This window comes from Lutra lutra, chromosome 4, assembly GCF_902655055.1.
Source record: "Lutra lutra chromosome 4, mLutLut1.2, whole genome shotgun sequence".
Lineage (NCBI taxonomy): Eukaryota > Metazoa > Chordata > Mammalia > Carnivora > Mustelidae > Lutra > Lutra lutra.
This window is the reverse complement of record NC_062281.1, coordinates 81,551,855-81,565,840: the sequence shown is the minus strand read 5'-3', so window position 1 is coordinate 81,565,840 and position 13,986 is coordinate 81,551,855. Positions and strand designations below refer to the sequence as shown.

At 33.5% G+C, this 13,986-nt stretch overlaps 1 protein-coding gene across 1 annotated transcript in view; it reads right to left on the bottom strand.

Annotated features, from left to right (window-relative positions):
- The window catches only part of PXDNL (peroxidasin like), a 466,402-nt gene that overhangs the window by 91,028 nt on the left and 361,388 nt on the right, over nucleotides 1–13,986 (bottom strand). Inside the window, 2 exon segments of the mRNA XM_047727586.1 lie at nucleotides 6,688–6,844; nucleotides 9,418–9,530. Of these exon segments, the coding sequence (XP_047583542.1) occupies nucleotides 6,688–6,844; nucleotides 9,418–9,530 (270 nt within the window).

Sequence of the window (13,986 nt, the reverse complement as noted above, 5' to 3'; positions counted from 1 at the left end):
TGTGAATAAAATACAATCAGGGGTCTATCAAAGCTTGCATGTAGGACTGAGTAATCACATAGCTGACAATACCAGCCAAAACTCAAAAGGCTGTTCACTGTGGCAGACAGAATTTGGAAGGGATATTTAAATTTTGGGAAAGCATCAATTAACATGTTCATCTGAATTTTATTTGTTTGATAATTTTGCTTTTATTCTGTTCATAAAATAGTTTTGCTATTACGGTTGTATAAAATTTACAAGCATAAGTCTTTTCACAACACCTATTCTTCATTTTCCAACTCATTCATAGAGTGGAAATAATAAGACTTCTTCAACATACAGTTGGCCAAACATATAGTTGGGCCAAATATTTTTTTTAAATAAAAAATATCTTTTTAAAATAAAAATATCTTTTTTAAATAAAAAAGACATGTAAAGTTCTTTGAAAACGACATGTCACAATGCACATATAAGTTGCCTTTCAGTGATTGTTATGTTCTAATCCCATAAATAATCCATATCTTCACATAATTATTGACTGCTACTGTGTTGTCATTTGTTCAGCTTGACCTGCTTTTTCTCTTTATTAATAATAAACCAACAAGTGTGGAGATGTGAAAAGGAAAGGAAAATAACAAGAAAGATGGCAGAACATGTAAACATTGTTTGAAATAATTAAATTTTGATGTGCACAAATAGAAAACCATAAAGTTGTTTGTTCACAGATTATTAAAAGTACATTAAATATGTAATATGTTCACACAGAAAATATTTGTGGTAACAAGAACTCTTTCTCACTTATGTCATTTCAATTATGAATTTTTTTAAGTTTCATAGTTTTATGATAAAATAAAACTAACCTTTTTATTATTCATTCGGTATCAGTATTGTTTTAGTTATTGTGGTACAAACTGCAAAAAGATTTCCATAAATGTTTCCAGAAGAGCACTGTATTATGCAAAGCGAATTCAGTTTATTGGGGTACATTTAGAATAAAACAACACTGTTAATATTTTATTTGTCTTAAAAATTACCTCAATTAATGTTGTAGGGATAGAATGATCAGAAAACTCTGAGTATATTCTCCATTTTTTTATGCAAAATCTTGTAGAGAAGGAGGAAGAACTAGATCATTTTCTTTTGTTAAGTCTTGGGGTTAAAAAAGGAGAAAAAGCCTCAGTGGGGTTATGAAATTAAGCATGTTTAAGGTTCCTGGTGAACATCTCCTTTCAGTTCTGTCCATGTATCTATGAGACTCTATCACCTCCAAGGCAGATAAAGTCAAAAGATAAATTTGAGTCCTTTCAGGAAGGGGGCCCTTAGGTGTAATGGCCCCACCATCTCCTGTGTGCCCACTCTGTTGGAGCACAGCCTAGATGGGAGAGAATAGGAGTCAGGGGAGGAACGGGGTGGAGCCTGAGGAGGGACATCCGAAGCAGAACATCTGCACCCCCCGCCCTCACTCTCACAAAATTACCTAGACCTCAATAAAAGCAGAGTTTCTTTCACAACTGAGTATTCTTTACCTCCCCCTCCCTCCTGAAGAAAAGTGGCCAGATAATGTAACTATCATTAATCAAATAAGACTTCCCACATGAAATCTTCCACTAAAGAGAACAGTGGACCAACCACTGAGCCTGGAGAGGGCTCTCCTAGGAAGCCAGACACTCCCACAGCATACAAATGGATATGAACGACTGCCTTTGTGAAATAATTTTCTTTGAACAGCAACAACTCTGCCTTACTCATCATTTTGCATCATTGAATATGTAAATGGGTTCACTGTCTTGCAAGCTCCACCGTTTTTTTCCCAGAGACAGAAAAGGAAAGACACTACTTTTTTTGGTCTTAATAATTGAGATGAGCCTTTTATTTTGATTATTCTCTTCCCTTATAATTTCATGACTATCCAAACACAACTCTACTAAAAATCTCTTCTTAAAATTTAATGCTATTTTTTTTTGAAACATGTGGCTTAGCTCAGGATAGACATATGTGTTCAATATAGATTTTATGTATAAATGGATTGGAAATATATCAAATATGGTTAAAGGTATTATAGACATATGTATATGTATATTAGGTATATGTTGTTATTTATAAAATATTCCACCATTCATTAAAGTTTGCCAAGGTAAACAAGATTATCATGTAACTATTAATTATTATGTAAATTAATTCATGTCATATTCAAAGTAAATAAACAAATATAGTTAGATAGCAATTAAAAATGATTTAGTATCAATTTCATTTCATTGATATATTTGAGTAAACACAATTAAAATTTTCTGATACTTCATAGTTATTTCATTGTATAACAACTGCAGAGGTTTTGAAACAGATGTTTGATCTAGATAATAACAACTGGATTAGAATGTAAAAAAATCAGTGAGTTTATTCATTCAGAATTTCAAAAAAATAACTAGATCCCAAAGCATCAAGTAAGTTAATTGATAAAACACTGGAACAAGTGGTAATGCCCAATAAATGTTAACTTTTTCTTAGTAGTGATATTAGTTCAGTTAATACAGGTTATTTACTTAACATAATAGAAAAGGTCTCATTAACTTAAAACGAACTACTGTAGCCTTAATTCTCATTTATAATTTATCAGGGTTGAGAATATAGTCCAAAGTAGAGATACTCTAAGTAGAAATATCATTTAGAAAGTTATTGCAGAATGACCAAAGATTGAACTATGAAAGAGGAGGTTATATGGAGAAATGGAAAAGAAGCAATATTTGAAGGAAAAAACTGGTGAGACGTGGCAGTTAGTGTAAAGAAGGAAGAGGGAGCGGAAAAAAAAATCAGAAAACTTCCTGACTTCCTCTTACAGAACATGGTCTGTATTAAAGGGACTGTCAGGAAGTTATAAGGTCTTGAGGGAAAATGAGGAGTTCAATTTGGGCATACATTCAAGATCAGTTTTAATCTATGGAATCGGAAGACCTGTGGGTTATCCAAATGAAATTCAACATACCATTAGATAATCAACTCTGAATTTCAAAGACGACAACATTGTTTGGATTTATTTTTATATCATTACCAACAGTATTTACGTGGTATTTGTGCTCCAAAACTCTCATTGAATCCATGCGTGTCACTATTCACTTTTAGCCAGTCCACATATTATTCCAATGTCGCATTGTAAACATTCTGTCATGTAGACACGCTCTAAACTTTTCCTGACTATTGTTGCTCATTGAATGCTATTGTAGAAACAGAATTTCTATTGCCAAGAAGGACTCTTGAGTGTCCAGTTCCACATTTTTTAAGAAACGAGAAAATTATTCCAGTTATGGGTGAGGTATCCAAAGTGGCTGAGATCAATAAAGGTAAGTTTCCTAATTTAAACCCAGGATTTTTCCCACTATCTCACACTGTTTCATATTCAATGTAAATGTCTTGTGTCCTCAGACTGAACCATTTTCACAAGCAAGAAATTAATCATAAGAATATACTGTGAATTATGAACTTGACAGTACTTAACAACACATCAATATATGTAGGAGGTATTAAAATAAATTATGTTTTGAATAAAAATTGTGAGTTTGGGGGTATCTAACATAATATGTGTAACTTTCATATGCCAAATATCATCCAGAGAAATAGGTATGCTGATGTGAGTAATATTTCTCAACACAAAAATTTTTTTTTTAAAGATTTTATTTATTTATTTGACAGAGAGAGATCACAAGTAGACAGAGAGGCAGGCAGAGAGACGGAGGGAAGCAGGCTCCCTGCTGAGCAGAGAGCCCGATGTGGGACTCGATCCCAGGACCCTGAGATCATGACCTGAGCCGAAGGCAGCGGCTTAAACCACTGAGCCACCCAGGCACCCATCAACACAAAATATTTTGAGGACACCCTCAAAGGATAGGTTCCCAGTAAACACCGCATCAGCCTTAAAGGTTTGTAAAAATTTACTAAAACTATTAAAAATCTATTACATCCATGAAGAAAAAAACTCCTTAAAAAAAAATCACAATTTGTGGGAACCCTTTTTACTTTTGCTGTTATAAATGACTTACTTTGAGCATCACTCATTCAAATGCATGATATATATCTATATCCCAGATTTTCCTTAAATTGTCATTGTATATTTTTGTTCTTTTAGATGACTTTGTGCAGTTGTATTCCCAGTACAGAATAGCAACTCACAAGGCATGATACTCTTTGTATCAATTCTAACACAATGAGCAGAGTTACAACATTCCATCACTGCTTAATTAGGGCATTAAGATTGGAAAATCCTCCTATAATGCATGGTCTTTTCCTTTTAATTAGGATAACTGGTGAATGAAAGTGTCTAAGTCATAAAATATTCCATAAGTGATACTTTATATTGACACATCTCCTCCTATTCTGCAATTTGGGTTGTGTGAACACACATACATACACACACACTTAAATCTTAAATGTATTCAAAATTTTAAAATTTATATCTTCATATTTTTACTTCTCTTTATAAAAATATTTCTAATGTCGGGGTGGCTGGGTGGCTCAGTCGTTAAGCATCTGCCTTAGGCTCAGGTCCTGATCCCAGGGTCCTGGGATCAAGCCCCACATCGGGGCTCCCTGCTCAGCAGGAAGCCTGCTCCTCCCTCTCCCACTCCCTCTGCTTCTGTTCCCTCTCTCGCTGTGTCTCTCTCTGTCAAATAAATAGATAAAACCTTTAAAAACTATTTCTAATGTCATAAAATGTATTTGGTACAAATATAAATTAATTTCTCCTTATATTGCTATAAAAATGTCTCAAGAGCAAAAAACATAATTTTCTTCTTGACTGAATAACTTCTTCTTTTGTACTACTCTATCTCTATAGCCTGACTTTCTGCTCTCTGTACAATAGAGGAGAATATTGGTAAGTGCTACTTATCAGTGTTTTAAAATCTGGTAAATAGAGTGACTGATACATTTTAATCTTAATGTTTTACTTTTAATGTGTGTATATAAAATGGATTGTTAAATTTCAGTCTACCACAATGAAATTCTTATGTTGGAGGTTCTAAAATATTGACCACTGTAATTATAGTTTGTGTGTATGTGGCAGAACAAAACAGAGACAAATGTAGAGAATAAGAGGCAGAGAGAGAATATTTGTTTGTTTGTGTATGTGTTTGTTTAGTAGTAAATATTTCTAGCATCTCTTGAACCTAAAAGATAATATTTTAAATTTTATAATGTTTTTTCCAAAATGCTCAAGAATATTTTTCATTGATCTCATAAATAGTTAAGCAGTAGAAAAGGAGCTCTATAAATTTATAAAAAGAAACACAACTATTATAGATTCTAAATCGGGAAAAACATGAACTTATAACAGATACCAAATAAGGCTAAGATTTTGTAACTTTAAGAAATTTTATGTGATAAAGAATTTCTGACCCTGCTAGAATAAATATTCGCTAGTTACTAGATACATTGTTATAATTTTAAGCCTAATATTCTACAGAGAATACTTTTTACTATACAGTATAATAAATATGTAAAGATGGCTGCACCGTTAATGAAAATATATACTTTATATAAAATACCGAAACAAATGGGTATTTGGAAGTTTGATTTCTCAGGAGAATTTTCAGGTGTAAGAATATGAAACTATTGTACTACATGAAGGGAAAGCAATAACATCTTTAAGGATGTGACTTAATTAAATAAATCTATTTTTATCCAAGCCTGTATTTATAATGAGAAGAGTTACCCAATAGTTTTAGAGACCAGTAAGAGCTGGAAAAACTAAAAGGAAAAAAATAAATCTGTAAAACCTTATTTATGAAATCTGCCCACTTCTAAGGAAACCAAAAAGCAGGCAAAGCCCAAAATAGTACTCCATATGCTTGTAGCTGAACTCATTTACTTGAACTGCTGATTGTCAGTAAGGCAGAAGCTCCTAAACCCAACCACAGAAAAAGCAACCCTGATGTCAATTCACATGTCCCCACATGCTGTGCTTTTCTTGAATTCTTTCCCCACGTGGAGAACATTCCAGTCCATCATCAGAGCCAGTCCCCATTCCCATATCCACAGCTGAGGTTTCCATTCGAATCTGCCCACAAATAGACTCTCTCACTTCCAATACAAACTGATTGATTGAAGGGGGGAAAAAAGGCATTTTATTTTTTGTAAAACTATGACAATTTTTTTAAAGCAGTCACCATTTATGAACAAGTAGCAGAGGGCTACAACTAAATGATGGATCACAAAATGTAAACAATGCCAAATATGCTGACCAATTATAAATGTTCCAAAATATTGAGATATTTATTCTTATAGTGGCAAATCTTACCTAGAAGTTTGATTGATTGATTGATTTTTAATTTTACTGTAGAACCAAATATACCATGTCAGAGTAACTCACACATGTTAAATTCCACTTATCCTTAAATCTCTGACTCCACTTCATTCAGCTATGAATGTATCTTACATTCTATAATTTTCATTTCCTAAGAAAACGTGATATAAATTTGTGAATCCTTCCTATTTTTTTTCACTTTTGGCATTGATAGTTTTGGTATTTGATACCTTTCAATACAGTTTACATTTAAAACTTAGATTTAAAAATTTAAAATAACATTGATTTAATATCAATAAATTTGACTAGAAAAAAACATGTAAGGAAACTTGGGTAGTGAGACAAATCAGTTAGGATGAGAAGTAGAAGCTGTCAAAGATATTTATCTAGGTTGCATCAGGAGTCACACTTACCTACAACTGTGAGAAACATATTGGTCACAACAAAGCCAAATGAATTCCGAGCTACACATTCATATCTTCCTTGGTCAGCTTGCCCTGCGTCATAGATGGTTAGCATGCCTTCACCACTGACATGGAATTTACCACTCTCGGTAATCTGAACACCTGCCTAGGGAGGGAAAATAATTGTCACAGGAGGGAAATATGATTCCTTAAAAAATAACATCTTACATTTTGTTTGATATAGTTTGATTTGTTCAACAAATATATACTGACCACCTACTGTGTCAAGCATTAGAAAAGATATTTTATGAATCTAAGGAAGAGAAGAAAAGAGAGAGAAAGTGCTTTCTAGGAAGTATAGTTTACCTTTATCTCTTAATTAAAACAAATATGATACTCAAAATTCAATTATGTAATTATTTAATATTATGATCATTTTAAAATCATCATTTCAATGAATGAATACATAGGTTATTCATATTTTTCTTCTAGAAAAGGATTCTGACAATAATAAAAATAAAATTTGAAAAGAAGGAAAATTTTCACAAATCTACCAACTAAAAGCATCAAAATACTTTCATATTTCTGATTCTTCTTCTATTTCTATATATGTACTATAAGTTTTATGTACCTGCAAAAATTTATATATGTGTTTCTCAATTAAAATTATACCTTAAGATGGTAAGATGACTACATTTCATATGAAATATCATTAAATGTATTCAGTTGTAATTAGTATGGATTCATGTACTTTTCATTATTATGCTATTAATTTTTAAAAAGGAAAAGAAATTCGCTTTCCAGGACTGCGTTGGAATGGAGTAGGGGTAGAGATGCGTTTCTCTTTTCCCTTCCCAAGAGACTCACAGGACACTGAAGATGGGCTGCTATTTCAAAAGAACTCATACCCCAGTGATGACTAGTAAGCCAGAATGTAACCAGAAAGGTTCAGAGTGGGGGGGAAAAATGTTTCATAGGTCTTCAGATTCTCACAGTTGTCTCTTGCCATTACTAGAAAATAAGTCCAAAGTGATGGATGGCTGGTAACTCAGGGGAGGAGATAAGATGGACTATCAGGACCTACCAGATGGAGGGCAGATGAAAAAAGACCAGACATACAGAAGACTAAGAAGTTATCAGGTACACAAGCTTCTTTGCAAAAGCACTCCCTTCCTACATGCTCTTCTTATATACTATCAGAACTCTTAGGCTAACCTTACAGTTCTATAGGTTTTGCTTAGGGTCTCTGAGCTATCAGCTAGCTTTCCAATAAATTCCTTATCTGCTTGTTTTAGGAGTACCCTAATTCACACCATTTTAGCCTTGTGAATAGAAGAGGATTATTATAAAGATTAAATGTGCTAGCATACACAAAATGTCTGGCATATAGTCAGCCCTCAATTAATTCATTTGGAATTAAAAGCTACCTTTTAGGAATTAGGCTGAGCTATTTTCCTGATACAATTATATGATACAGCATTTAGTATTGTCAAATAAGGCTCTAGAGACTGACAAAAATGTATATTTTTCACACTGCCTATTTTTTAGTAAGATATATTTGAATTATATTACACTCAGAAGAAATTATAAAAACTATTCAGACTATATGAGAGTGCCTGAGCCTAAAAGTTCAACTTTGAGACCACTAAATTTACTTTTTTATAAAGAACTCCACATGATGCTCAGCTATAGCACAAGAGAAATGAGCCACCAAAACTAAGTCCTTGTTGCTGTATGGCAACAACAAAAATAAACCAAGTATTTTTGGAAAATAGCTTTGCAAATTTTCATAGTGAAAACTTTACTTTTTTTGAAATTTTCTATAAAAACTGTCAATCTGATGTATGCCATTTCTGGTTAGTACTCTGCACTCTGATGTACTCCATTTCATTTATTTTTTAAGAACATCAGACTCTGAGACCAATCATTGCAATTTGATTTAAAAAAAAAACTTAAAGTGAAAGAAGCAATTGTGTTGGAAGAATATAGCTCAAAGAACCAAAGAAATAAAATAGATAAATAAAAAGCTATTATTTCCTTAAAGTCACTTAAGTTTGAACCTACAGAAGGACTTTCATCTTACTTTGTTTTGAAAACAAGTTTTCATTCTTGTTACAGCTAATGCCCTACTTTTTTTTTTTTTTGTAATTTATTTTTATTTTTTTTTTTTTTACTTTTTAATTTTTTATTTTTTTTTCAGCATAACAGTATTCATTATTTTTGCACCACACCCAGTGCTCCATGCAATCCGTGCCCTCTACAATACCCACCACCTGGTGCCCCCAACCTCCCACCCCCCACCCCTTCAAAATTCTCAGATCGTTTTTCAGAGTCCATAGTCTCTCATGGTTCACCTCCCCTTCCAACTAATGCCCTACTTTTAATCCACTTCCGAGTTATTAATTCAAAATTGTTTCCTGCTAGCCACTAAAGCTCTTAAATTTATGTAAGACAAAAGCAATTTTTCCTTAGAAGAATTTAGTTATGTTTATGAAGCTTTCATCATCAATCAAATGAGAAAGGATAAATTTATCAAAGCCCTGGGCCAAAATCAGATGTAGTTACTTAAAAATGAACAAAAAAGAAGCAGGAAATAAACTTGTTTCAGTGTAAAAAATATTATTTGCTAACAAAAGTCACAACAATAATAAATCAATGTGAGAATCATTACCTCTTTTCATTGGGTCAATACACTTGTCAGTGTTTTTACTATTACTGCACTTTTAGTTGAGATCTTACCTTGTTCCAGGTAATTATGGGCTGTGGTTCTCCTTGAGCATGACATGAAATGTTTATATTCTTGCCAACCTCTACACTTGTATCCTGAGGTAGTTGAGTAAACACTGGGAGAGCTGTGGAAACAAATCAAAATGACATCATGTCAATACTATTTTTGTCAACACATGCTATCTAAGTCAAACGGTATAAATCTAGATATGATATTGGTTAGCCACACTAGTGTTTTAAAAAGCAATTACTTGGACATCAGAGTGAGTAATAAATATCAAAGCCAGGGTAATGATTATTAGGATAAAGATAAGAACAGGAAAAAAGGAAGAAAAATATACAAAGCCTTTAACCATAATACTTTAACCCTAACATTTAACCTTAAATATGTGTAATATTTCTTTCTTCAGCTGAGTAACGGGTATAAGGATTTTTAGTACTCTTTTTCAATATCTTTTCATAGGTCTGAAAAAAAGATATATGGTAACAACAGAAGTTTATTGCTGGCTAATTCAATCTTACTTTATTTCCTCAAAAAGTAAACTATTGTGACATAACTAATATGAAATAGATCATTGGAATAACCCTATAACTATTAAGGAAATTAAATTAATAACATTTTTTAAATCCCCAAACATACATTTTTAGGAAAGAATTAAAATCTTTCTACTAGAAGATTCTATTCAACATATAATCTCTTCTAGAAATTAAGAGGAGGACATGTTTCCTGACTTTTTAGGAGGCTTACCTTAATATCAAAACCAGATAATGATAGTACCAAAACAAAAAAGAAAAAAAAAAAAACCTCATAGACCAATATTTCTCATTAATATAGACACAAAAATCATCCATAAGGTATTGACAAATAGAATTCACAATATAAAAATGTTTATACACCATGTCCAAAGAGTTTATGGCAGGGATGCAAGACTGGTTCAGTATTTGAAAAGCAATCAATGGAATCTATTATACAAACAAATAAAGAATAAAACCCTCATAATTTCAATTAGTGCAAAAAGTATTTTACTAAATTTTAAACATATATGATTAAATAAAAACTCTCAGAAAAAATAGTAAAAGAGAGCTTACATAACTTAAAAATGAACATAGGTGGGAAGATGGTGGAGGAGTAGGGGACCCTAGTTCTGTCTGGTTCCTGAAATTCAGCTAGATAACCATCAAATCATTCTGAAATCCTGTGAACTCAACAAAATATCTAAGAAAAGAATAGCTGCAATTCTACAAATAGAAAAATGACTACTTTTTGTGAGGTAGGAGATGTAGAGAAGTGAATCCAAGGTGATATATTAGAAGGTAAACCCTGGGGTAGGGAGCCAGGTACCAGAAAGTAATACAAGCAGCAGAGTGCAAAATTGGAACTTTTAGAAGTCTGCTTTGGTGGGGGACATCTATGCCTGAAATGTGCTCAGGTAGTGAAGCAGGATGGAATCATAGGTGGGACAGTGTGGTCTCAGGAACCCCAGGGTCACAGAAAGAAGGGAGGTGCCTGAGTGCAGCACTGTTCCCAAGCATTGGAGAAGGGAAGACAGCTGCAAACAGGGAGTTCAGGAGTGGGTTTACTATTTGGTGTTGCCATAAACCATGAATCACTGTACAGTTTGGTGACTGCTCTCCATCACAGGCCAAGTAAGAGGCAGAACTGTAACAAGACACCCCCTCCCTCCTCTGTAAAGTTTGGAGACTCAAAACAGAATCATGTGCCGGAGATAAAACACTCCATCAACAGCTAGATGAACACAGAATGTGGATGGAAACTAGGGAAACAAGAGTGATTAATTTTCTGTGAAGGCTCACTGAAGAGTGGGGAGCATGAACTTTCAGCTCTGGGGATGGAGATAGGGGCACTGCTAATTTCATTTTCATTTCAATCCCCCAAAGTAGTGCTGAAAGACTTCAGGGAAGAAAAGCCACATAGAGGAATCTAGAGCCACTTATACTGAGCCCAGATCCCTGGCAAGGGAGGTGCAGTTTCACCCAGGTAAAGACCCCTGAGAATCAGAGCAACAGTGCCAAACCCCCCCCCAAAAAAAAACAAACAGTAGGAACATCCAGCTAACACCAAGTGTTTTGATCATACAGAATGGCAAAACTCCAGAGCTGGGGAAAATAGTATACAGAATTCATGTTTTTTTCTCATGATTCTTTAGCCTTTCAGTTTTATTTTTTTTTTCTTTTCAACTAATTTATCACCCTTTTTTAAAGATTTTTTTTAATTTTCATTTTTACGTTTACATTATATATATTTTTTTTTTCATTTTTAGCTTCCTTTCATTGTAGTCCATATATATTTTTTTTTCTTTCTTTACAATTTTGGGATCTAATGTCTTCCTAGTTTATTGTTCTGTTCTGTTCATCTGTTTGATTTTATTCTCTCTCTCTCTCTTTTTTGATATCTGACCTATTTTGATTTGTTTAGGGTGTATTTTTCTAGGGTCTCTGTTGCTATTTTTGTATTTACTGTCTTGTTCATCTATTCTTCTATGAACAGAATGAAAAGACAGAAAAACTCACCCCTAAAAAGAGAACAAGAGGCAGTACTAACTGCCAGGGATGTAAACAATATGGATATAAGTAAGGGGTCAAAATTAGAATTCAGAAAAATGATATTAAGATACTAGCTGGGCTTTAAAAAAGAATAGAAGACACTAGAGAATCCTTTTCTGGAGAAATAAAAGAACTAAAATCTAATCAGATCGAAATCAAAAAGTCTACTAATGAGATGAAATAAAAAATGAAGGCTCTAACTGCAAGGATAAATGAGGCTGAAGAGAGAGTAAGTGATATAGAAGACAAAATGATGGAGAATAAAGAAACTGAGAAAAAGAGAAATAAACAAATATTGGATCATGAAGCAAGAATTTGAGAGAAAATTGATTCCATAAAGTGAAACAATATTAGAATAAATGGGGTCCTGGATGAAGAGGAAAGAGAGAGAGGGGGCCTGAGGTATATTTGAGAAAATTATAAGTGAGAATTTCTCTAATCTGGGGAGCAGGTTAGATTCTCTAATCTGGGGAAACAGGCATTCAAATCCAGGAGGCACAGAGAACCTCCCTCAAAATAAAAAATAAGTCAACACCTTGACATGTAATAGTGAAGCTTGCAAATTTCAGAGACAAAAAGAAAATCCTGAAAGCAGCTCAGGGACAAGACCTCCTTGACCTATAAGGGTACAAATATAAGGCAGGTAGCAGACTTATCCACACAGACCTGGCAGGCCAGAAAGGACTGACATGATCTATTCAGGGTGCTAAAAAAGAAAAATACATAGCCAAGAATACTTTATCCATCAAGGCTGTCATTCAGAATAGAAGGAGAGGTAAAGAGCTTCCACGAAAAACAGAAACCAAAGAATTTGTGATCACTAAACAATCCTGCAAGAAATATTGAAGAAGATCCTTTAAATAAAGAGAGAGCCCAAAAGTAACATAGACCAGAAAGGAACAGAGATAATATACAGAAAGAGACACTTTATAGGTAATACAGTGTCACTAAATTCATACCTTTTAGTAGTCACTCTGAATATAAATGGGCTAAATCCTACAATCAAAAGACACAGGATTTCTGATTAGATAAAAAAACAATACTCATTGATATGCTGTCTACAAGAGACTCATTTTAGACTCAAAGACACCACAAGATTGAAAGTGGGGGGGTAGAAAATATTTTAGCATGATGATGAATGTCAAAAGAAAGGTAGGTGGCAATCCTTATATCAGACAAATTAGATTTTATTTTTTAAATATTATATTTATTTATTTGAGAGAGAAAGTAGAGAGAGAGAGAGGTCATGAGCAGGGGGGAAGAGTAGAGGGAGATGTTGACTCCCTACTGAACAGGGAGCCTGATGTGAGACTCAATCCCCCAACCTTGGAGTATGACTTGAGCCATAGGCAAGATGCTTAACTGAGGAGCCACCAAGGCACCCGCAGACAAATGAGATATTAAACCAAAGACTGTACAAAGAGACAAGAAAGGACATTATACCATAGTTAAAGGGTCTATCCAACAAGAAGATCTAACAATTGCAAATATTTATGCCCCTAACATGTAAGCAACCAAGTATATAAACCAATTAATAATTTAAATTAAAGAAACACATTTATAATAATATAATAATAGTAGGGGACTTTAATACTCCACTCACAGCAATGGACAGATCATCTAAGCAAAAGATCAACAAGGAAACAAGGGTTTTGAATGACACACTGGACAAAATGGACTTCACAGATATATTCAGAACATTCCATTCTAGCAACAGAATACATATTCTTCTTGAGTGCACATTAACATTCTTCAGAATACACATACTGGGTCACAAATTAGATCTCAACCAGTACCAAAGATTGGGATTATTCCATGCACAGTTACAGACCACAGTGCTTTGAAATTTGAAATGAATCACAAGAGGAAATTTGGAAGGAACACAAGTACATGGAAGTTAAAGATGAATGGATCAACTAGGAAATTAAAGAAGATCTAAAAAAGAGTTCATGGAAACAAATGAAAATGAAAACACAACTGTTCAAAACCTTTGGGATACAACAAAGCCAGTTCTAT